This window comes from Pecten maximus, chromosome 10 (assembly GCF_902652985.1).
Source record: "Pecten maximus chromosome 10, xPecMax1.1, whole genome shotgun sequence".
NCBI lineage: Eukaryota > Metazoa > Mollusca > Bivalvia > Pectinida > Pectinidae > Pecten > Pecten maximus.
In genome coordinates, this window is record NC_047024.1 from 7,961,139 (window position 1) to 7,985,559 (window position 24,421).

The window sequence follows — 24,421 nt, forward strand, 5'->3', positions numbered from 1 at the left end:
AGAATGCACTTTGCAAACCTCGCTAAAATTTCGGTAAACATCCGGAGGGTGACCCTGACAGCTTCTCGGTATAATAGACATAGCATACTGATCAAATCCTGTTATTAATGTGCCACCCGACCACAAATTGTACAAAAAACACGACTTCTGATATATAATTTTGGTTTAGAATATTTTTCAAAATAGCAAATAGCCTAAAAATACTATGATTAAATTCGGGAGTAAATAACCCCCTTCAGCAACCCTTCAATACTTTTAAACATCATTTCTGATTATCCAACCTTCTCTACCTAAACATCACTGACAAGTCGTAAATAGATGATGTGGAAGTTACACAACAGTTGTATAGAGCATTTTCTCTTCTTGATACAATGCATAAAGTCTGTACTACTGAACGTTACTGTCCGTGTCTAATACTCAATTCGTATCCAAAAGTCCTGTTCGACTTTGTATCTTTTGTACAATGAATTCCATCAATGCATTGAACAAAAGATACAAAGTCGAATAGGACTTTGCCCTTCACCATCACTCATTTATCATCCTAATCTTAGAAAAAGCAGCTGTGTACAGCCGGTTCCTGTGGCATATACTCGGATAACACGACGTTTTCTCGTGGTCCCTTCAACTTCGAGTTAACTAAGTTCTACTGTAATGAAAATCGTATCGTAATTTTCGAGCTGCTATCAACAGCCAATGTCATAGTTTAACTTGGCTATGATCTGTTAGCAATTGGCTGTTGTCGCCGTGGCTTTCTGAGTTCTATAACAATTAGCTGTTGTCGCCGTAGCTTTCTGGGTTCTATAACAATTAGCTGTTGTCGCCGTAGCTTTCTGAGTTCTATAACAATTAGCTGTTGTCGCCGTAGCTTTCTGAGTTCTATAACAGTTGGCTGTTGTCGCCGTAGCTTTCTGAGTTCTATAACAAATTAGCTGTTGTCGCCGTAGCTTTCTGAGTTCTATAACAGTTGGCTGTTGTCGCAGTAGCTTTCTGAGTTCTATAACAACTTAGCTGTTGTCGCCGTAGCTTTCTGAGTTCTATAACAGTTGGCTGTTGTCGCCGTAGCTTTCTGAGTTCTATAACAATTAGCTGTTGTCGCCGTAGCTTTCCGAGTTCTATAACAATTAGCTGTTGTCGCCGTGGCTTTCTGGGTTCTATAACAATTGGCTGTTGTCGCCGTAGCTTTCTGAGTTCTATAACAATTAGCTGTTGTCGCCGTGGCTTTCTGAGTTCTATAACAATTAGCTGTTGTCGCCGTGGCTTTCTGAGTTCTATAACAATTGGCTGTTGTCGCCGTGGCTTTCTGAGTTCTATAACAATTAGCTGTTGTCGCCGTGGCTTTCTGGGTTCTATAACAATTGGCTGTTGTCGCCGTAGCTTTCCGAGTTCTATAACAATTAGCTGTTGTCGCCGTGGCTTTCTGAGTTCTATAACAATTAGCTGTTTTCGCCGTGGCTTTCAGTTCTATAACAATTAGTTGTTGTCGCCGTAGTTTTCTGAGTTCTATAACAATTAGCTGTTGTCGTCGTAGCTTTCTGGGTTCTATAACAATTAGCTGTTGTCGCCGTGGCTTTCTGAGTTCTATAACAATTAGCTGTTGTCGCCGTAGCTTTCCGAGTTCTATAACAATTAGCTGTTGTCGCCGTGGCTTTCCGAGTTCTATAACAATTGGCTGTTGTCGCCGTAGCTTTCTGAGTTCTATAACAATTGGCTGTTGTCGCCGTAGCTTTCCGAGTTCTATAACAGTTGGCTGTTGTCGCCGTGGCTTTCTGAGTTCTATAACAATTAGCTGTTGTCGCCGTAGCTTTCTGAGTTCTATAACGATTAGCTGTTGTCGCCGTAGCTTTCCGAGTTCTATAACAATTAGCTGTTGTCGCCGTGGCTTTCTGAGTTCTATAACAATTAGCTGTTGTCGCCGTGGCTTTCAGTTCTATAACAATTAGTTGTTGTCGCCGTAGTTTTCTGAGTTCTATAACAATTAGCTGTTGTCGTCGTAGCTTTCTGGGTTCTATAACAATTAGCTGTTGTCGCCGTGGCTTTCTGAGTTCCATAACAATTAGCTGTTGTCGCCGTAGCTTTCCGAGTTCTATAACAATTAGCTGTTGTCGCCGTGGCTTTCCGAGTTCTATAACAATTAGCTGTTGTCGCCGTAGCTTTCTGAGTTCTATAACAATTAGCTGTTGTCGCCGTGGCTTTCTGAGTTCTATAACAATTAGCTGTTGTCGCCGTAGCTTTCTGAGTTCTATAACGATTAGCTGTTGTCGCCGTAGCTTTCTGAGTTCTATAACAATTAGCTGCTGTCGCCGTAGCTTTCTGAGTTCTATAACACACAGTTAGCTGTTGTCGCCGTGGCTTTCTGAGTTCATTCTCCTATGTTTTATGGGTGGTCGGGTGGCGTAGTGGTAATGTGGGGGTTCATTCTCCTTGTATGTTTTATGGGTGGTCGGGTGGCGTAGTGGTGTAGTGGTAACACACTAGTCTTTCACTTGGGTGGCTGGAGTTCGATTCCAAAATCGAAAATGAAAATATAAAGGCCGCCCACAGTGTTGATAAATTACTTATAATATATATAGGGATAACTGTAACCTTTCGGTTGCTAAGCAGGGGTTATATTATATGGGCTATGCGGAATAATCGAGATGTGAAGTTTAAGTTATCAGTTAAAGTCAGTCTAGTTAAAGCTAAATTAAAATATTTTATCAGCTTCGTTTTTCCTCCAATTTTATGTCCAAAACAATATTTGAATGTTGCCCCCCCCCCCCCCCCCCCCCCCCCCCCCCCCCCCCCCCCCCCCCCTCCAAGGAGGAGGATATTACAAACATGTTTACGAACTGACCACAAGTACGGATCTAAGGCGATTTGAATAGCCCACCATCTGATGATAGTGAGCTGATAATCAAGATATTCGAAAGAGGACTAAAGACAATGAATGTCACAAATTTGATCGCGCACATTAGGACCCTTCCATCTTGGTTGAGGATTTGATTCCAGGCTTTATGGGTCTGTAGATTGCAGATTTTTTTTGGTTTTTTTTTTCAAGTATACGTTCCGTTTGACGATTTTCGTATGACCCCTGCTTTCTTATCGTAACTTAGATTTATGTGCATATTTTTAGAATGAACTGTCTCCCGGATACATTAAACTTTAGAAAAATAATATATATATATATATCAAAATGATTATCAATGTTCCTTTGTTTCTCCTTGCTTACTCATAGGGACTAGATAGGATATGGACCGTAGGTTGGGAACCTATACACTACACTATGCGTTGTGATCTATTAGAGTTACTTCCCTTCATTTCAAATTCATGCTGTTAGTGTTTACAAGATCTTATTCAAAAAACAAAATAATTGCTTGCTCAAATTTCGTGTTTATAAATGCAATATTTGTCGGGTTCAGGAAATATTAAAAGGTCTATTGCTTCTTCTTTTCCATTATCCGTCCACAGCGGACATTTCCGATTTCTTATAAAAATTTTACGCGTCTTTTTTGGAAAAAAATATGCATGAACCTTCCTTGCTCAAAGATACCCGTGGCTCTAGGGCTGGGGTCAAAAGGGGTCAAACTTTCAAAAATGTGTAAATTTGTAAAATATCTATTATGGAATATAATAATAAATGAAATTATTCTTTACCATTGTCGGTTAGAAGGGAGGTCAGACTACTGGTAACGTCTCCCTCCTTATACAGTGATAGGGAGCTCGCGATTGCTCGTCTTTCATTATCACATTACACCATGTATTACAATTTAGCTGCGTACGCATTGCTTATATGATTTCCAATACCAAGAATATTCCCATTGACATCAATTATCACTAAAATAGATTTCATTTATCACTAATTAAGTGAATGGAAGGGTGTTGAAGTCCACGACTTATGCTTTTATGACTAAATATAAGTTAAATTTTCACATTGTTATTTTTATTTTTACTATTCTATTTAATTCCTCCAATTTTAAGATTAAACAATACATTTACATTTACAGGTGTAATGACAATGACAATGACAATGACAATATTTATTCTCATAAACATATAAAGTGTAGAGAATTATATACATACAAAATTTGTACAGGACATATGATATAATACATCGATACATTTGTTAAGCAAGAGATTATCTTAAATATTGTTGAGTCGTATACTTATTTCTTTAATTAATTTCACAAGTGATTTAAATTCATCGTCTACTACAAAATTAAAAAGTGTATTAAATTTGAATGTACTTGGTCTTTCATAATAGTATCTAGATATCTAGATCCAACGCTTCCAATCAGCGTTTCATGAATGGCTAATCTCTCCCAGTTTATCTTGTAAACAACAAGGTTCTGATCACATGTGACACTTTAATACAACGAACCCTGAACTTGAACTTGAAGTAGGATAATTAGCCGTAAGGTAAAACTGTTCTCATAGAACACCCGACAAGGAGGAAGCATGCAACTGTCTAATACAAAGGTATACGAAAAAAGGTAGGTACATATGTATATTGTATTCAACGCTGTACGCGACTTATTAGGTTACACAGTCATGCTATAAATAGTACCTAAATTATAAAGCTGCACGGAACTTTATATTTGGTGCCATTTTGCAATGGTGTCTGCCACTTCAGTGGTAATTACACCTAACATATGTTCCTGACGCCCGCAGACCTCCAACTGACCGCAGTGGACACGTATGGTCGTGACGGATCATGGGCCTAAACAGGTCAGTTAGGATTAAACTAAATCGTTCATGAAATGGACATAATGAGTACTAGTACAGCATGGAATTCCACAGTAATTCTACCCTTAGATAGTCTGTAAATGTGTGACGCGCAGCTCGGATACAAAGAGTTCATTTATATAATACGCCAATGTCAACATTATGTTCTCGGGTTATACCTGAAATCGATTGACGGCACACCTCCAGTCTTGTTGAAACGGTGTACTGCCAGAAGCGGAATCAGCCAACCGTATCGAAGAGAGCTACGCACGCAACTTGGAGTCTTCTAGTATTTCGTTAAAATTCACGAAAGCGACCCTATTTGACTTAATGCGAAGCTAAAAAATGTCGCTATCTGTGAAGAAAGTGTTTGTGACTCTGCTTTCCATCGTGGTTTTATTCATAGTTGGATTACTCACCACTATACATGTTGGACAAGGTAAGCTATTATTATACATGCTATTTATAAACGGAAGGTTAATTCCATGTTGTAATCAGAGAACAATTTCCACTACTTTTGGGGTACAAGTTAAAGTTACTCTCATGACCACTTACCCATGTAATACTAGCACAGGGGCCACAGATATTCCTTATATGGCAAAGTACAGAGGGTAGTTTCCTATACGTAATGTAAATACACTGGTTAGAGTCAAATACACCAGGCGAGGATTACGAGACAATGTTTTTTTATTGCGTTGATTTAGTAAATGTTCTCGATGTTGTAGCGGGACTATGTGTAGTGAGACAGTATAACTGGATGACGTCACTCTCGACATGTTCTGTTAACTTTTACCTTACAAAACGGTGTGACTAGGCCTGCAAAACGGTATAAGGTTCCTAGGAGGAACATTGCCGGGGTGTTTGACAACACACTGTTGTGTCACGTTACAGGTACAAATACCCAATGTGGCCGTGGGTGGAGGACTCACGGTACACGGACGTATATGTTCCGATATCTGTACATTGTACGTGTGTCGTGCTTGACCATGCCTTTACTAATGATAATACTCTTTTTGTATGTAATCAATCTAAAGTTTCCACAAGTTTGAATTCTTTAAAAATGTCGGCGTTGGTGACATAACAACCCCTCTCAAATGTCCGGATGGCACCGCTTCTGTATTTTGGTTTGTTTATTAGTGTTAACGTTACTGCGTATACATTAACGATGGCGACTCTCTACCTGAAGGCCGGTATCAGGACTCGAGGGTTGATTAGAGGTGTGATATCAAAATGATTATATACTAATTATTATACTGTGATACGTTTGGGTTGCGTTGTGTTTTAGGACCATGGTCTAGGAAATCCTCCAAACATACATGCTGATTCAGCCGTTACGTATTCATAATATTTGGTGACACAATATATTTTAATTCAAATTTATTTGATAAATAATATTGGTGTTGAAGTCAAATTTGACAGGTTTTCTGAAATAGCATCAAATCAAGTTTTATTTGAAGTCGTTACACGGTAGAACAGTAATAACACAAGTCGTACTATTCTGTGATGATTCGGTGATATGTCTGTTATGTGTTTATTCGTTATAATTGGACGTTATGTACATTTGTATGTCCCTGGTTTTGACTGGACAAATAATAAGACGTTATATATTTTGATTTGAATTTTGTTTCTGCGACAAGAGACTAATATGAATACAATAATACAATGATATGATTCTTTGGCTCCTCCTCAGTTTTCCTGTTCCACAGAGTTCTCTTCATGACCTTGTTCCTTCCCTTCTCGGACAGTAGGTCGTGATTCTGGTGTTCATCACAAGATGGAATGATCGCGTCGTCTTTCCCTTTAGATTGTGCCGTATATAGACTACTTTACGGTATATCCGAAATTCCATGGGGTCGCATCACCGAGACACAACGGAGACGTTAGCTGCTTTAATTGTACAGTTTAAGGTATCTGTCTTCTCTAACCACGTGTTGACCATGCGGTTTTCGGTTCCGATGAGGTGTCACATAGAAGATCCCTGTTGCTGACAGTTCCATTTAGTGATACTGGTACATTGTCCCACCCTTAACTGGTACTGGTACATTGTATGACCCTTTACTGGTACACTGTATGACCCTTTACTGGTACACTGTATGACCCTTTACTGGTACATTGTATGACCCTTTACTGGTACATTGTATGACCCTTTACTGGTACACTGTATGACCCTTTACTGGTACATTGTATCACCCTTTACTGGTACATTGTATCAACCTTTACTGGTACATTGTCCCACCCTTTACTGGTACACTGTATGACCCTTTACTGGTACACTGTATGACCCTTTACTGGTATATTGTATCATCCTTAACTGGTACACTGTATGACCCTTTACTGGTACACTGTATGACCCTTTACTGGTACATTGTATCACCCTTTACTGGTACATTGTATCAACCTTTACTGGTACATTGTCCCACCCTTTACTGGTACACTGTATGACCCTTTACTGGTACACTGTATGACCCTTTACTGGTATATTGTATCATCCTTAACTGGTACACTGTATGACCCTTTACTGGTACACTGTATGACCCTTTACTGGTACATTGTATCAACCTTTACTGGTACATTGTATCAACCTTTACTGGTACATTGTATGACCCTTTACTGGTACACTGTATGACCCTTTACTGGTACACTGTATGACCCTTTACTGGTACATTGTCCCACCCTTTACTGGTACATTGTATGACCCTTTACTGGTACATTGTAGCACCCTTTACTGGTACATTATATTACCCTTTACTGGTACATTCTATCACCCTTTACTGGTACATTATATGACCTTTTACTGGTACATTGTAGCACCCTTTACTGGTACATTATATGACCCTTTACTGGTACATTGTATCACCCTTTACTGGTACATTATATGACCCTTTACTGGTACATTATATGACCCTTTACTGGTACATTCTATCACCCTTTACTGGTACATTATATGACCCTTTACTGGTACATTGTAGCACCCTTTACTGGTACATTATATGACCTTTTACTGGTACATTGTAGCACCCTTTACTGGTACATTATATCACCCTTTACTGGTACATTGTATCACCCTTTACTGGTACATTATATGACCCTTTACTGGTACATTGTATCCCCCTTTACTGGTACACTGTATGACCCTTTACTGGTACATTATATGACCCTTTACTGGTACATTATATCACCCTTTACTGGTACATTATATGACCCTTTACTGGTACATTATATCCCCCTTTACTGGTACATTATATCACCCTTTACTGGTACATTGTATGACCCTTTACTGGTACATTCTATCACCCTTTACTGGTACATTGTATCACCCTTTACTGGTACATTGTATCACCCTTTACTGGTACATTATATGACCCTTTACTGGTACATTATATCACCCTTTACTGGTACATTGTCCCACCCTTTACTGGTACATTGTATCACCCTTAACTGGTACATTGTATCACCCTTTACTGGTACATTATATCACCCTTTACTGGTACACTGTATGACCCTTTACTGGTACATTGTCCCACCCTTTACTGGTACATTGTCCCACCCTTTACTGGTACATTGTATCACCCTTTACTGGTACATTATATGACCTTTTACTGGTACATTGTAGCACCCTTTACTGGTACATTATATGACCCTTTACTGGTACATTGTATCACCCTTTACTGGTACATTATATTACCCTTTACTGGTACATTGTATGACCCTTTACTGGTACATTCTATCACCCTTTACTGGTACATTATATGACCCTTTACTGGTACATTGTAGCACCCTTTACTGGTACATTATATGACCCTTTACTGGTACATTATATTACCCTTTACTGGTACATTGTATGACCCTTTACTGGTACATTGTATGACCCTTTACTGGTACATTGTATGACCCTTTACTGGTACACTGTATGACCCTTTACTGGTACATTGTATGACCCTTTACTGGTACATTGTATGACCCTTTACTGGTACATTGTATTACCCTTTACTGGTACATTGTATGACCCTTTACTGGTACATTGTATGACCCTTTACTGGTACATTGTATCACCCTTTACTGGTACTGGTACATTATATCACCCTTAACTGGTACATTATATCACCCTTTACTGGTACATTATATGACCCTTTATCGGTACATTGTAGCACCCTTTACTGGTACATTATATGACCCTTTACTGGTACATTGTATCACTCTTAACTGGTACATTGTATCACCCTTAACTGGTACATTGTATCACCCTTTACTGGTACATTGTATCACTCTTAACTGGTACATTGTATCACCCTTTACTGGTACATTATATGACCCTTTATCGGTACATTGTAGCACCCTTTACTGGTACATTATATGACCCTTTAGTGGTACATTGTATCACCCTTAACTGGTACATTGTATCACCCTTAACTGGTACATTATATCACCCTTTACTGGTACATTGTCCCACCCTTTACTGGTACATTATATGACCCTTTACTGGTACATTGTATGACCCTTAACTGGTACATTATATCACCCTTTACTGGTACATTGTATCACCCTTTACTGGTACATTATATGACCCTTAACTGGTACATTGTATGACCCTTTACTGGTACATTATATCACCCTTAACTGGTACATTATATCACCCGTTACTGGTACATTATATCACCCTTAACTGGTACATTATATCACCCTTTACTGGTACATTGTATCACCCTTTACTGGTACATTATATGACCCTTTATCGGTACATTGTAGCACCCTTTACTGGTACATTATATGACCCTTTAGTGGTACATTGTATCACCCTTAACTGGTACATTGTATCACCCTTAACTGGTACATTATATCACCCTTTACTGGTACATTGTATCACCCTTTACTGGTACATTATATTACCCTTTACTGGTACATTGTATGACCCTTTACTGGTACATTGTATGACCCTTTACTGGTACATTGTATGAACCTTTACTGGTACATTATATGACCCTTAACTGGTACATTGTATCACCCTTTACTGGTACATTGTATGACCCTTTACTGGTACATTGTATGACCCTTTACTGGTACATTGTATCACCCTTTACTGGTACATTGTATGACCCTTTACTGGTACATTCTATCACCCTTTACTGGTACATTCTATCACCCTTTACTGGTACATTCTATCACCCTTTACTGGTACATTGTAGCACCCTTTACTGGTACATTCTATCACCCTTTACTGGTACATTCTATCACCCTTTACTGGTACATTGTAGCACCCTTTACTGGTACATTATATGACCCTTAACTGGTACATTATATCACCCTTAACTGGTACATTATATCACCCTTAACTGGTACATTATATCACCCTTAACTGGTACATTGTAGCACCCTTAACTGGTACATTATATCACCCTTAACTGGTACATTATATGACCCTTTACTGGTACATTATATCACCCTTAACTGGTACATTGTAGCACCCTTTACTGGTACATTATATGACCCTTTACTGGTACATTATATCGTCCTTAACTGGTACATTATATCACCCTTTACTGGTACATTAACATTGATGTCATTATAACAAGTGTTATAACATTGAATTTTAGAATTGCGTTTCCAATATTTTAACGTTTATCGCGCAAACGATGTCACCCCAAAGGACTCTGGCTATTAATGTCCAGTCCTGGGGCCAGTAGCAAGAAGCTCTCTTAAGACATAAGACCAACTTATCACTCTCTTAAATACTAAGGGCGTAACTGAAAGCTATCGTAGACAATTATAACGGTACATTTTAAGATTAACTGTACACGTCTACTTATCTCTCTCTTTGCGTTCCCTTCCAAAGTTGGGATAACTAGAAGCGCTCGTAAACTCTAAGGTCTCCGTAATGTAATCTTACACCTTTCTTAGAGGATTAAGGGCGTAACTACATTCTGAACTTAAGCTAAAAATGTCCACTTAGACTAAGGCTGCACATGACCGTCTCTAAACCTCTCTTAGTACATATTCCTGCCAGCAAGAAGGAATTATGGCACTGATTTTGATGCTCAGAGAGGAAAACCGTGGTATACCGCGGAGGTTGTTCAGAGATCGCCAAAATCCATTGGATTTTTTAAGTGATCAGGCAATCATAAAGAATTATCGGCTAGATAGACAGTCTGTATTTGAACTTTGCGAATTACTGCAAAATGATATCTCAAGGTACACAAAGAGGAACATGGCTCTCCCAGTCTCTTTACAAACGATGATTGCTTTGCGGTATTACGCCAGTGGGAGCTACATGTCCGTAATTGGGGATGCGCACGGTGTCAGCAAGATGGCTGTATCTCGTGCTATACGAGATGTATCGATGATCCTTTCACGACATGCAAGATCATACATCAAATTCCCTTTGACCGATCGGGAACAAGTAAAAGTTAAGCAGAATTTCTTCAACATTCGTGGATTTCCCAATGTTCTTGGGGCTGTAGACGGCAGTTTGATTCCAATCCACACCCCATCAGATGAGGAACACCTGTATGTGTGTAGAAAGGGATTTCATTCTCTAAACATTCAAGGGATTTGTGATGCTGACTTTAGATTCCTTAATGTTGTCGCTAAATGGCCCGGATCTACCCATGATTCTTTTATCTGGAATAACTGTGGACTATGTAATGCTTTTGAGACAGGTCAAATATGTAATGGCTATCTTCTTGGAGATAGTGGCTATGGTCTCAGACCATGGCCTATGACCCCAAAATTAACCCCAGTCTCACCTGCTGACAGGAGGTACAACAAAGCACACCGAACCACTCGCTGTGTCATTGAGAGAACATTTGGGATATGGAAAATGAGGTTTAGATGCATATTCAAAGGTCTTACATTGTCCCCTGAACGATCAATCAGAGTTATCATGTCGACAGCAATATTGCACAATATATGCATGCAAAAACGACTGCCCTGTGAAGATCTCGATGATGATGATGGAGATGATGAAGCCAGTCAAGATGAAGATACCCAAGTACAGGGCCAACCGGATTCAGCGTCAGGAATTGCAGCTAGGGAAAACGTCATAGCAACTGTGTTTGAACATTCAGAGTAATCTTTGTGTGAAAATTAATGATGTTCTGGAATATCACGAAAAGAACTAAGGAAAAGTTAAACCAATTATAATTCTTTACATAACGTTTTTTAATAAACATTTGCATAACGTTTTAATAACAATCAAACCGTTTGGTTTCAATCATTCATAAAAAAATAACATTGTAAAAATGAAAAACTAGTGATTGTCCTTGGAACAATATACATTACATAAAAGGTACATTGTCTATTAATTGATTCCTGAGCAAACAATGTTAACAGAACATAAATGTCCAAAATAAACTTGACTAGAAGGGTTACAATTGTTGAGTATTTCTTGTATTTCTTTATGCACTTGTGCATAATCAGATCAACTCAGTCATCAGTCTAATGAAGATATTACAAAAACAAAACGTCATCAGAAATCTGTTCTGGATCAAATGCTGCTTGAGATAACAGAAACATAACTTTATGATGGAATTCTTCAAACAATAAAGTACAATGGGGCGATACTTGAATCTCCCGAGAACCTAACGACACAAGACTGCTACCAAAAACTGAGTTCAATGAACCAGGTGATGAAAAACTGGATAATGGTGTCACCATTCGTGTAGTGCACGGGCTGTCAGCATCTACTAAGAACACTGCCAAATCTTTTTCTCCTTGCATAGGTTTCTTATTTAACCAGTGATCCATCAGGTTTTCTCCATAAACATATTGAGAACATTTTTCTCTGGACCTAAAATGACAAAAATGCATAACATTTGAACATATATACATGTATATATAATACCATTTTATTCACAGGGCAGTTTTTCTAAGTGGTTATTTGAGGCTGAATATAGGCATAATTAAAACGTAATTTGTTTCTGATAAATAGTTATACAAAGTTAACTTACTAGTATATGACATTGAATGAAGATCAACGTAAGGTCATTAGATTGAGTAAAGTTTTATTTTGTCATGGATTGCTATGTATGACTCTGAATATTAAATTTGTTATTGATCAAAACAGACTCAAAATGTTAATTGTATTTTTTATCTCATATAACATAAACACGCCAGCTTTATTTCAATATACATGCAATGTGTATGTGTCGGTTACGATCTAAATTCAAAAGGGCAAGTGATAATTCTTTAGGCAATTTCTTTTCTCCATTTTTTGTGGAAGTTTTATACAAGTTATCGTTTATTCCTATTGCACTTACTTAAAGACATGTAAATGTGAATGGAACATCCTCATCATCTGTTTGGAACTGCTGTTCGTCATAGTTTGCACCAAGATATCGTTGTAAGACATTTAGGATTTGTTGTTCACATTGTTGCCTTGATTTTTCTATCTTTAGTCGTTCCTTTTCTATTTCTAATCTTTGTTTTTCAATATTAATCTTTTCCTTTTCCAATGCATATATCTTTGACTCATCATCAGTAAAGTCACGTGTTAGTTTTCGCTTTTTGCTGCCACATGATGAAACTGGTTGCGTACTCTGACTAGTGCTTGGTGTGGAGGAGGGCGAATTTGACACACTTGGCACATCGTTGTTTCGTTCTATCACTGCATTTATTGATCTATCCCAAATTCGTTCGATTTCTATTTGAGCGTCTTCAGTACTAATAGCAGAAACATTGACGTCTTGTGATTCGGTAGATTCAACCCTCTCTACATCTGTTTCTACTGACCTTTCAATAAAAGTATCTGCCATTTCAGTTGCTATCCCTTCTACAGCTGTCACTCCAAGCACGGCCAAGACTTTCTCTTCTAGTGGTGTCAGTGCCGGTTCCGTCATTTGTCCACTGCCTGTTCTGTTTCTCTCTTTTTCATATTTACTGGCCTTTCCCTTTACGCTACTTGACCAATCTTGCCACTTCTTCTTTACGTCATCCATGGACCTGCATGCCTGGGATGAGGCGTTGATCTTTGTTGCTATCAATGTCCAGATTCTCTTCTTTTTTTCGTTTGTAATACTGTCTGTAAACTTCCCCATTAATACATCCCTGTTTTTACTTACTTCTTCTACTAAAATTTCAAGCTCTGAGAGCGAGAAATTCGGTTTTCGCGGCCGCTTACTGTTGCTTGATTTCTCCATTTTTGTCGTCTGCTTTTGTTTATGTTACAAAACGAAAGTAAGACAGTGTCAAAAGGATGCTTTGTTATATTTTTATAATCGATTAAAACGTTTGCTTGACTCGACAGGTAACTCAGTCAAAAAAACGAAGGCGGAGATTCCGGATTCCACGTATTCTTAGTTAAGTGTGACCTTACTAAAGAGAGCCCTAAGTGAGACATGCGAAAGGTTTAAGAATGCGATAAAGAGGCTTTTAGTTACCCACTTATCGAATACTTTGTTTGATCTTACCGCTCCCTTAATTCCAAACTTAAATACATTTTTCTAGTTACTGGCCCCAGAACTCTCATACATGTATATGTTGATTAACGTGGCTACTTACAGAGGCCTCGTTAGGTTTCATTAGCTATATATAGCCGCAAACAAAAACACACCGGTACTGACCAGTACCCGTCAGGCCAATTGAACCGTGGTAGATTTAAGTGACAGGTGTACGGACACTTTCAGGCGAAATAAGTGGACTGATCATATCACATCATGGATATTTAAAGCAGTATCTAGGTCTCTCTGACCGGAGGAGGTTATCACAGAATTTGGATATATTCATGTAAGTCTCTGCTGTCAATTTGTATTTTTCACCTGGCTTTGGTTAGAGTTCGTGTTGAGACCCTCTAGTTTAATGAGCTGTTCAATCTGTAAAAGTTCAAGGAGTAGTAGTATGCAGCCAGCCACTTGTCCGCCGCTCTACCGACTGAGCTAAAGGGAAATTCCCCGCTAGCCCGAAGCTAGAAGGCGACCATACAACTATGTACAGTATTTACAATTAAAACCCGGCCTGCTACAAATCAAAAGAATCTCTGTTGCATTAGACTTAGAGATTACAACTGATAACTATCTACACACGTACGGTATATATACGGGTTTACTGTTACGTACCCCGGTTGTGTTTGACACGGGGTCATGACTCATAATGGGTGACACGGTGTTGTCTGAGATGAGGAATTTTGCTTTTATTAGTTTAAACAATGTTGTATTCAAATTCACACTACATCACAATACAATTACCCCTGTCAGTAGGATTGGAAAAAAAGGTATCGGCTTATATTAATAGGCTGTATCATTTTCAGCAGAACGGTTAACGCACAGAATGTTTTTGATACACCATCATCAAGATTTTCTCTCAGACTTCCTATTTATTATATATGTATGTAGGTTTTCTTTGCTCCTTCGTTATGTCCATTTAATTTTGGGGCTGCTTCTGCCTAAATAAAATAAAATGGCCGACAATTGAAGGTGATATTAATAATTGACAGAAAGTACTTTTTAGACTCCTCTAAGATTTCATATGGGTGTTTATAGAAACATTAAGTGAATACCCATTTATGACTTCATAATCATGTTAACATCATGATCACAATGCCTTCATAATCTGATGTTAACATCATGATCACAATGGCCTAATGTAAACTCCCTGTCAATGCCGTACAGTACAACTAGAGTGAATGTCATACGATTCAAGTTAATTATATGTACATTAAGTACAAAGGCATCAACTCTTAGCAAATTAATATTTCATTCTTCAAAATAGTTCTTACTGTCGTCACATTCATTTACATTCAACAAAAATAACCCTTAATGCCAAGAACAATAACAATTAAGATACTATCAATGTAATAAGCTATTTTTATAAGATACTTTACAAGTAGGTACAGAATGGAAACACTCATTAAGAATGAATATATTCTTATAAGAATCATTACAAATCTATCTACGTTTATTTGTTACTGATATATATTTTCCTTAATTGTTATGTTCTTTATATTTTCTGTTTTGAGTAACTGGATATGTTTAAACATATTAGGATTTTGAAATAATATGGTTTAATCAAATTAATACGAATGTCTGTCTGTGTAACACTTACATTTAAACATAAAATGGTATTCGTCTTCTATATCATTTTCATTACATAAACTTCACTTTCTTTCTATCTTTGGAATATCTTTTTTATCTTCCACGTTCAATAGCTAGATCATGTGCAGATAAACGAATCTTTGAAATAAGTTTTTGATCATTAAAATCAACCGGTTAATAAAGGTTAGGCTGAAGTTTAATACTCTCAACTAGATTCTGGTATAAAATCCTTTAGGTGATAAATTAACTTTCATAAAACATTTGTTGTTTAAATATATTACTATTAAATTGATGGGAACAGTTACCAGTTTCTTCAAACATATATCAAAGACCGACAGTTGAAAGTTCCTGTTTTAAATTAGGGATCTGTATATCGTTAAATGAAAGTTATTAAATAAAATGCAGTTTTAACTACCGTAAATTAGGATCCAAGGGTGCAGGTATATTCAAAACTTCTACCTTTTCTTGATATATACATGTATAAGGGATATTTTTCAAGTTTAATGTACAAAATAGCATTTTTCGTTGATTTGAGTCCAAGTAATGACTTGAGAAATGCAATATGAAATTTCTCAATTGTAGGGGCTTAATATACTGTATTGACGTATCCCTGTTCCGACCCCGTCAACTGTTTTCCTTCTATAGAATTCGGGGACGAATAACGCAAAATCATTATTACAATATATATATGTGATTCCAAATTGGTTGCTGGGAAATTTCTTATATGGTGCGTTTTTCAAAGATTTTAATTATTATCAATATGGAATGTGAACATCCACACAATTTATATTAACCCTTAAAATGTTTCTCGAAGAATAATTCAGTATATTACAAGTTACCACACTATGGAAATAACCTGTATCGTGAAAATGAAACCCATATTGTCAATCAGATTAAATACAGATGATTATAAACGTTCACTACGTCATGAAATAATGTATAATGACGATCTGTAGTTTAACTAGATTACCATATTGTCATTAAAAAAATCGACTGTGAAAAGGTGACAGCATTTTTTGTTAATTTTAGTTTAGTTTTTAGCCCATCAGATAGCTATATAGTGGGCTATTCGAACTTCCTTTCGATCGTAGTCTGTAGTGGGCTGTTCGAACTTCCTTTCGATCGTAGTCTGTAGTGGGCTATTCGAACTTCCTTTCGATCGTAGTCTGTAGTGGGCTGTTCGAACTTCCTTTCGTTCGTAGTCTGTAGTGGGCTATTCGAACTTCCTTTCGTTCGTAGTCTGTAGTGGGCTGTTCGAACTTCCTTTCGATCGTAGTCTGTAGTGGGCTGTTCGAACTTCCTTTCGATCGTAGTCTGTAGTGGGCTATTCGAACTTCCTTTCGTTCGTAGTCTGTAGTGGGCTGTTCGAACTTCCTTTCAATCGTAGTCTGTAGTGGGCTATTCGAACTTCCTTTCGTTCGTAGTCTGTAGTGGGCTGTTCGAACTTCCTTTCGATCGTAGTCTGTAGTGGGCTGTTCGAACTTCCTTTCGATCGAAGTCTGTAGTGGGCTGTTCGAACTTCCTTTCGATCGTAGTCTGTAGTGGGCTGTTCGAACTTCCTTTCGATCGTAGTCTGTAGTGGGCTATTCGAACTTCCTTTCGTTCGTAGTCTGTAGTGGGCTGTTCGAACTTCCTTTCAATCGTAGTCTGTAGTGGGCTATTCGAACTTCCTTTCGTTCGTAGTCTGTAGTGGGCTATTCGAACTTCCTTTCGTTCGTAGTCTGTAGTGGGCTGTTCGAACTTCCTTTCAATCGTTGTCTGTAGTGGGCTGTTCGAACTTCCTTTCGATCGTTGTCTGTCTGCAGGTGTCCACCATCTATAAACAATCCTTGTTATTGCCACCGATTCCGATATTTCTTCTATAAGACCCGGATATTCATGAATCAAATAGTCTTGTAATGGTTCTTTACCAAATACCATTTGTATTTTGTATTTATATATCAGAACTCATGTGACCGTTGAGGTATATGGACCATTTGTTTGACCTCGAATCTTTTGCTTTGATATTCATCCTATCGCGTCTTTAGTATACGATGCTCTGCTATCATGCATGTAGATGTTGCTGGTTATCTCGTTAAAAAGCACCTCTATCATATTTCTCTGTAAACATGTGTCGGTGTTTGTAATATTAGTATTTTTAGCCCCATGCCATCCGGATATAAAAGATCACGTGTTTTGTTTCCTACCCTTAGAACTGTTCTAGCATTTCAATGATCGGTATATTTACGTTACGTAATCAGTGTCGCATGGCATTCATAGGCTTAAACATGCATAATATATACTACATAAAATTGCCTTTTTTAATTTGTGCAAATATACGATCTTCAAAGGCAATGCCATCATGTATGTCCTTTTTTCTCACGGCTCTGCATTCCTGTCGTTTTATTTCCTCAATATGTATCTCCTTGACACCCATCCTCATAGTTGTGAGGACTTTAGACCCCTAAAACAATACTAACACAGACCCTTTCCATTATACACCTCTCCCGATGCGTTATCCTATAGTAAATATTATATTTACCATTACAACACTGATATATACTTTCCTGGATAGAATCGTAAGAGCCCGCGTCGCTCCACTCTAGAGCTTGTCCTTATCAGATAAAAATGCAGTCGCCTTTTTCGGTCCCTGGATTACTTTTTTTAAATATGTCATCAACAATATGCAACCATTAAAAATGATATTATATAACAAATGATGTTTCTACCAAACGAAAACAGTACTATACAGATCTCTAGGGTGAACCTGAAGTCACAACAGTCGAGCTTGATCGTTCAACTTTGAGATAAACCATAGGCACTTGTATCTGGTATTTAACACCAGAGGTGAAATAATCCTCGATATGTACTATATATAACGGTACTCAGCTTCCGTTTGAGATCCTCGAAAATTCGTTCGAACATCCTCCTAAAATATTAGAAAATAGGATTTTTTTTCACATTTTGTAGTTACATCTATCACTTTATCAACTAACAGTTGGCTCGGTAACGTCCCAAACATGGGCCACGTGTGTTTTACCGGTAAAAGACATAAGTTTGTCTCCGTATATTTCTGAAGCAGTGATCGTCTGTTCTGTGAGACGAAAGTGCCTTTGTTTTCAAACCAGGTTTTTGCAAGGAGCTGTCTGATTGGTTCGGTAAAATAGGGGTAAGCAAATCAGACAGCTTCTTGCAAAAAACTTATTTTATTTAGTTCGTGGGTACCTATCTACGTAATCATTCGGTTATCCTACTCTGTGTTTTGGGTGAAAAAGCAGCCATTTTGTTTACCAAGCTACGTATAATAGATTACCTCGTTCATACCAAAAAGTCGTACAAGACTACCGTATACATGTATTTGTATGCTCGAGATTAATAGAAATTAGATTTTACACGATAATAAGGTTATTTCTGACATTATTAAGCATTCACAGTCATCAATTATGCAACAAAACCATCACAAGCGTAAGATATCGCGCGTGCAAATATATGGTAGCCGTGTACGGCTTGCAGTATGAATAACACAATGTGTAGCTTATCTGGAGATTTTTTTTCAATCATCATGTCATGTAGTTATAGTTTCCTGAATGGCATTTGGATTAGATTTTTTTGATAGGGTTATTGCCCTTCGTTTATTGTAGTATTTCAAACTTGTCTGTTATGCTCTTTAAGTGTTTGACCGGTCTCTGAATCTATGAATGACTACGTGTAAACGAATCAAATACCGTACAGTAATTTATTTTCATCGGCATTAGCGTAATTGACAAGATATTGACGATAAAGAGGCATGACGCATAGGCCTGTTTCGACCTAATCTAAATAAAAAAAATGAATAAATATAGAAACGTTTAAAAATGAGTTTCAGAATACAAACCTTTAATCTATAACACACATTGAAAAATGCAAAAAAAACCGGAGTAGCAACAGCAAGGTTCGGTGTTCGACTGGTCCTCCTTTTTTCTATATATTTTAATTCCCACAGCCATTTAGATAATTTTATTTTGAGGTATATAGATATTTTCAATAGGTAAAGTTATATTTACTATTAGTATTAAAGATAAAATGTTGAGATAGAAAGTTTTGGTTGGTAAAAGAAATTACCATTAATGAATCACCCCGTATCTGTTTAAAGTACAGTGTAAAGAATCTGCCACGTCGACAGGAGACATACATTGATATGGTAGGTAGTGAACCAATTGATTATATAATGCATATAAACGTCTTCATAATCTGTTGACAATGGTTAAATCAGTAACATGTGGTGTTTGTTTATACCGAATAAAAAAGGACAAGGAAGAAAAATTAGCAGTAATTAACGGTAATCGACATTGTATTATACTGTCCTTCAAAAAAATGGGAAGGACAATGGTTGTCTCATTTACAGACGCAGAGATAAAAAACAAAAAACAAAAAAAAAAAACAGCCAGCAATTGGCAGGTTGCAGATTTTGTTTTCTTTTGGGGTACTGCAGATCACATCAATTAGGAAAGATTCAGTGTCTTTTTTTCCTTGTGTTACAAGACAGTTTGACACATTGGGGAGTAGACATATACATATACAATAATACAATAGTACAGATAGTGTTGGACAATCATACCATTTGATCAATCAACACGTTATATATACATATAAAATATATTTCAATGAAACACATACACAATATACTAGTACCATAGAAACGGTAAATAATGCCACTTTTTACTTCAGTTACATACATATACAATTTTACATATTGATTCACATTAGCTTAATCACGTGGGGTATCGCGTGGTCAGAAGATACGAATTCAAAATGGCGGCCGCTAGTGCAGAAAATGAGGTAAGATATTGAAAATACTCATTACATAGGCTTTTCATTGTAGCGAGCATATGTTATACTATAATTTAGACATATCCATACATCATGTGTGCTGGGACAGTTTGTAGTTATCCGTAACATTCTGACCAAAATTTCGAATCGAAAGGATTCCACTGACGAATTCGATTCAAAATTTTGGTCAGAATGTTGCGGAAAACTACGGACTGTTCCAGCATACATGAGGTATGGATATGTCTAAATTATAGTATAGCATATGCTCGCTACAATGAAAAGCCTATGTAATGAGTATTTTCAGTGTCTTACCTCATTTTATGCTTTCTACACTGGTGGCCACCATTTTGAATTCATATCTTCAGATCACGTGATTCCCCTGCGTGTTAATAAGGACCACTAATGGGTAGCTAGGAAGTACTGTTATATGTACAATCTCAACCATTCGACATGTCTTTAAACTCATATTACTTATAATTCAAATGAAAGTACAGATCTGGTGTGTTCGTTTGTATCAACGTCTCTTAAGGCACAGTTATATATGATTACTTCGGCGTTTGAAACACAAAGATATATATTTTTCGAACTTATTTAATTCTCCAATATTCCGGGTATTTAACAGAAGAATCAACTTTAAACGACTGGGATTCTGCAATAATATGACCTGATATAATGTTGCCTTAAATCAGTATAACAGTTGCACTTCAGAAGAAAATGAAATTAATCTTCAATGTCATTAGAATTACATACTTCACGCAGCCTAAGGTATCTCTGGCGGCCTCTCTACCTTCACTGTTCAATAATTAGATGGTATGAACTGAGTCTAAGACGTGATGTATTCTTTCTGTAAGAACGACTAATAGGTTAAATCAAATTGTAGGTTAAAAGTATCTGTCAGATGTCTGTAAAGAAACCTCATTGGAATTACTTGTATTTTTGACAAACGTTCTTGACGATAAACTTCGTAAATTTTATTCTCAATAATTTCATAAGCCATTCTATCATTGCATGTCATATCGTTCCAAAGATTAGTTAATCCTAATTTATCTAATTCGACTTGTATGTTTCATATCCAACTGTCATTTGATCTTATCGTTTCCTTATCGAAAACGTCTGTTTCCTTTGTCAAGCAAAGCGTACATTAGAGGATTAAGTTTTCTATATGTGTATAAACAAACTTTTTATTTCGTCTCCTTCGAAAGCAGGAGATTATGTCGGCCATAACTCAATCAAACCCAAACTTCATAGACTTTCCTTACCTAAAGGGCTTGCATAGAATTGCTTTTCAGACCCGAAGATCAAAAGTCAAGGTCACTGTTACAAAAAAATAGAAAATTAGTTTCCCTGTCATAACTCAAGTTTCTTTGGGCTGATCAAGCTCAAACTTCATACAGACCTTCCTTACCAATACATGTACACTGTTTACATATTCATGTGTATTAAACCTGTTTTGTATATATGAATAGTTACCGTCACATATGAGCATTATTGTCTAGAGTACAAAATGTTTTATGAGCTTCAAACACACACCAAAAATAAGAGCTTTCCTTTTCGTTTAAATTGTTTCACTTTCTTCGTAATCACCCAACATACAGCGCAGGCGACACACCACTTCCGTGGAGTTCTTGTATATAATAACCGTTATGTTTCACACAAGATTTAACTGAATTATAATAATGATTGAATGACTCGTAACATTTTCCCCCTCACACCCTGTCTTATTAGTTTACACCATAATTGAGATCGTTCAATAAGATCAAAGTCTTTCTTGTAATCGACAAATCAGCAGTATAACCGTCCAACTTTTTATATAAACACTAATATTAATTAGAGTTTGGAGTACAAATATTGCATCAATGGTAGAATGACCAGGTCTGAAGCCAAATTAAGCATCTGTTATGATATCATTTTCATTACTCCACTTTATTTCACGCTCATTCTGTATGGATGTAAATAACAACTTACAAGAGTAATACCTCTGTAGTTATTTGTATTGTCAGCATCACCTTTATTGAAAACAGGTGTACTAAAACCAGTAGAACAAATCTCTGGAAATATCCCCGAACGAAAAATAGAATTAAAATGTTTAATAAAAAATGAAGGAAGTATATCCTTACAATCAATCAAAAGTTAATTAAGTATTTTATCCTCGTCACAACTTTTGTTTCTTTTCATTTTACGTATAACCAATAACAATTCTTGTTCTGTGATATCTACATCCAATTCATCAAATACACAAGACATATTGTTTTCATCATCGTCAGTATTACTTACACCTTGCTCACTCTCTGTGTTACTGTGTAGGGGTCGCGGTGGCCGAGTGATTAAGGTGTCCCGACACTTTATCACTAGCCCTCCACCACTGGGTTGCAAGTTCGAAACCTACGTGGGGCAGTTGCTAGGTACTGACTGTAGGCCGGTGGTTTTTCTCCGGGTACTCCGGCTTTCCTCCCATCTCCAAAACCTGGCACGTCCTTAAATGACCCTGGCTGTTAATAGGACGTTAAACAAAAACAAACAAACCAAACTCTGTGTTACTTTGACCCGTGAGATTTTTTAAAATGGTGGAAGAAATCATCAATTGAAATTTCGTACTACAACTGTATGTGTTCGATCGCCGATTGCCTAAGAATTCATAAAAAAAGAGTTTTGGATTATGTTTTCTTAGTCATTATATAATTATATCAACCTGGCCTCTTGTCTCTGATATTCTCTTTTAATTCTTTTCTCATATTGTTTTGTAATCTGTCTTTTCTCTCTTTAAGTGTTAAATAATTACTCTCACTTTTCCGAACTTTAAAAATTATAAAAAGCGTTTCTATATTCTCTGTATTTCTTCATCAACTGAATATTGAACCAAGGTTTATCACCTTTCAATTTTGATTTCTTCCTTTGACCTTTATTAGTTTAATGTGATTTAGAAATAAAAAAAACGTCACACATTGGTTAACACATATCAAATAAAAAGGAGCTAACTTTGTCAATACATCTTTCAATATCTAGTTCATTTATAAAGGGAGCTCTAAGTATATCATTAATGAATCGATGCTTTTTGAAAACATTCTGTGCTATTTTATTTACATTTTCATTCTTCCTTTGACAATACTTCTTTCAGTCCAATGAAAATCGAAACCAATTAATTATGCGCCGGATGATATCCCACAAGCCAAAACGCTGACCTAAATTTCTAGCTAGAAATGCATAAATTCAAATGTGAACACGAGTGTAATTTACATTAAAATGTGCTTTATCCAAATATGATCAGTGATTATCGTGAAACGATGGATAGACATTTTCATTTGACTTCTGATTGTTCAGAAACAAATACCTCCTAAACTGTCTAAGTGACAAAACATATGACACAATGTTTCTGAATGAAAAATTCCGAGGTGTTCCGGAAAACAGTTATTTCTCCTATACTCACATGCACACATACACATATCATCTTTGTAGGTTGTTTTCACTGCGTGGTTAGTGTCAAATATATATTTAGACGTTAAATATGATAGGCATATGACAGAGAGGAAGCTTTATCAACAACGAAATTGTCAAATATAGTATGGTCCTCTATCGCTTGCGTATTTCTTGACATCTTGCATCATGCTTATCAGATGCACACGTTCACATCTGGTCAATTCATGTTCACATTAATGAAGGCGACGTTTCATTCGATTTTCTGTCGTACCGATGATAATAAGCTATATGTTTTTTAACAGGCGAAATTCATTTTTTTTCGTAGCATGCGATGTAGAATTATGTTCCATGCGTTTTTGGCTCTCGGCGATAGCCGATATAGCCAGGTATCGTAAATATCGGATTAGTATGCATTGCATGGTATCACCTGCTGTTGAGCTGGTAGGAGGGAACAACATGTCTCTCGTTAGAGCTCGTATCACTGATTTGTAACTAGA

At 37.0% G+C, this 24,421-nt stretch overlaps 3 protein-coding genes across 6 annotated transcripts in view; 2 read left to right on the forward strand and 1 right to left on the reverse strand.

The window, feature by feature from the left end:
* The first annotated feature begins 4,621 nt into the window (after positions 1 to 4,621).
* The window catches only part of LOC117336766 (carbohydrate sulfotransferase 9-like), a 50,411-nt gene continuing 30,611 nt past the window's right edge, over positions 4,622 to 24,421 (forward strand). For 2 of the 4 annotated variants that reach the window (XM_033897401.1, XM_033897402.1), the window contains exon 1: positions 4,623 to 5,140. In XM_033897401.1, coding sequence (XP_033753292.1) covers positions 5,047 to 5,140 — 94 coding nt within the window. In that variant the 5' untranslated portion in view covers positions 4,623 to 5,046. Of the gene's footprint in view, positions 5,141 to 24,421 lie in introns of all 4 variants that reach the window. The other 2 variants (XM_033897399.1, XM_033897403.1) reach the window with 2 other exon arrangements.
* LOC117336767 (putative nuclease HARBI1) lies at positions 10,374 to 11,837 on the forward strand. The gene has a single exon (XM_033897404.1). The coding sequence runs from the start codon at positions 10,715 to 10,717 to the stop codon at positions 11,765 to 11,767; it is 1,053 nt and encodes a 350-aa protein (XP_033753295.1). The 5' UTR covers positions 10,374 to 10,714; the 3' UTR covers positions 11,768 to 11,837.
* Positions 11,936 to 14,145, reverse strand: LOC117336768 (myb/SANT-like DNA-binding domain-containing protein 4). Its single transcript, XM_033897405.1, has 2 exons — positions 12,954 to 14,145; positions 11,936 to 12,484 (listed from the first exon to the last, which is right to left on the reverse strand). Exon 1 carries the CDS (start codon positions 13,830 to 13,832, stop codon positions 12,954 to 12,956), a length of 879 nt encoding a protein of 292 aa, XP_033753296.1. The 5' UTR covers positions 13,833 to 14,145; the 3' UTR covers positions 11,936 to 12,484.

Coding starts and splice junctions, on each gene's coding strand:
- LOC117336767 (XM_033897404.1), top strand. CDS start 10,715: ATGGCACTGATTTTGATGCTCAGAGAGGAAAACCGTGGTATACCGCGG.
- LOC117336768 (XM_033897405.1), bottom strand. CDS start 13,832: ATGGAGAAATCAAGCAACAGTAAGCGGCCGCGAAAACCGAATTTCTCG.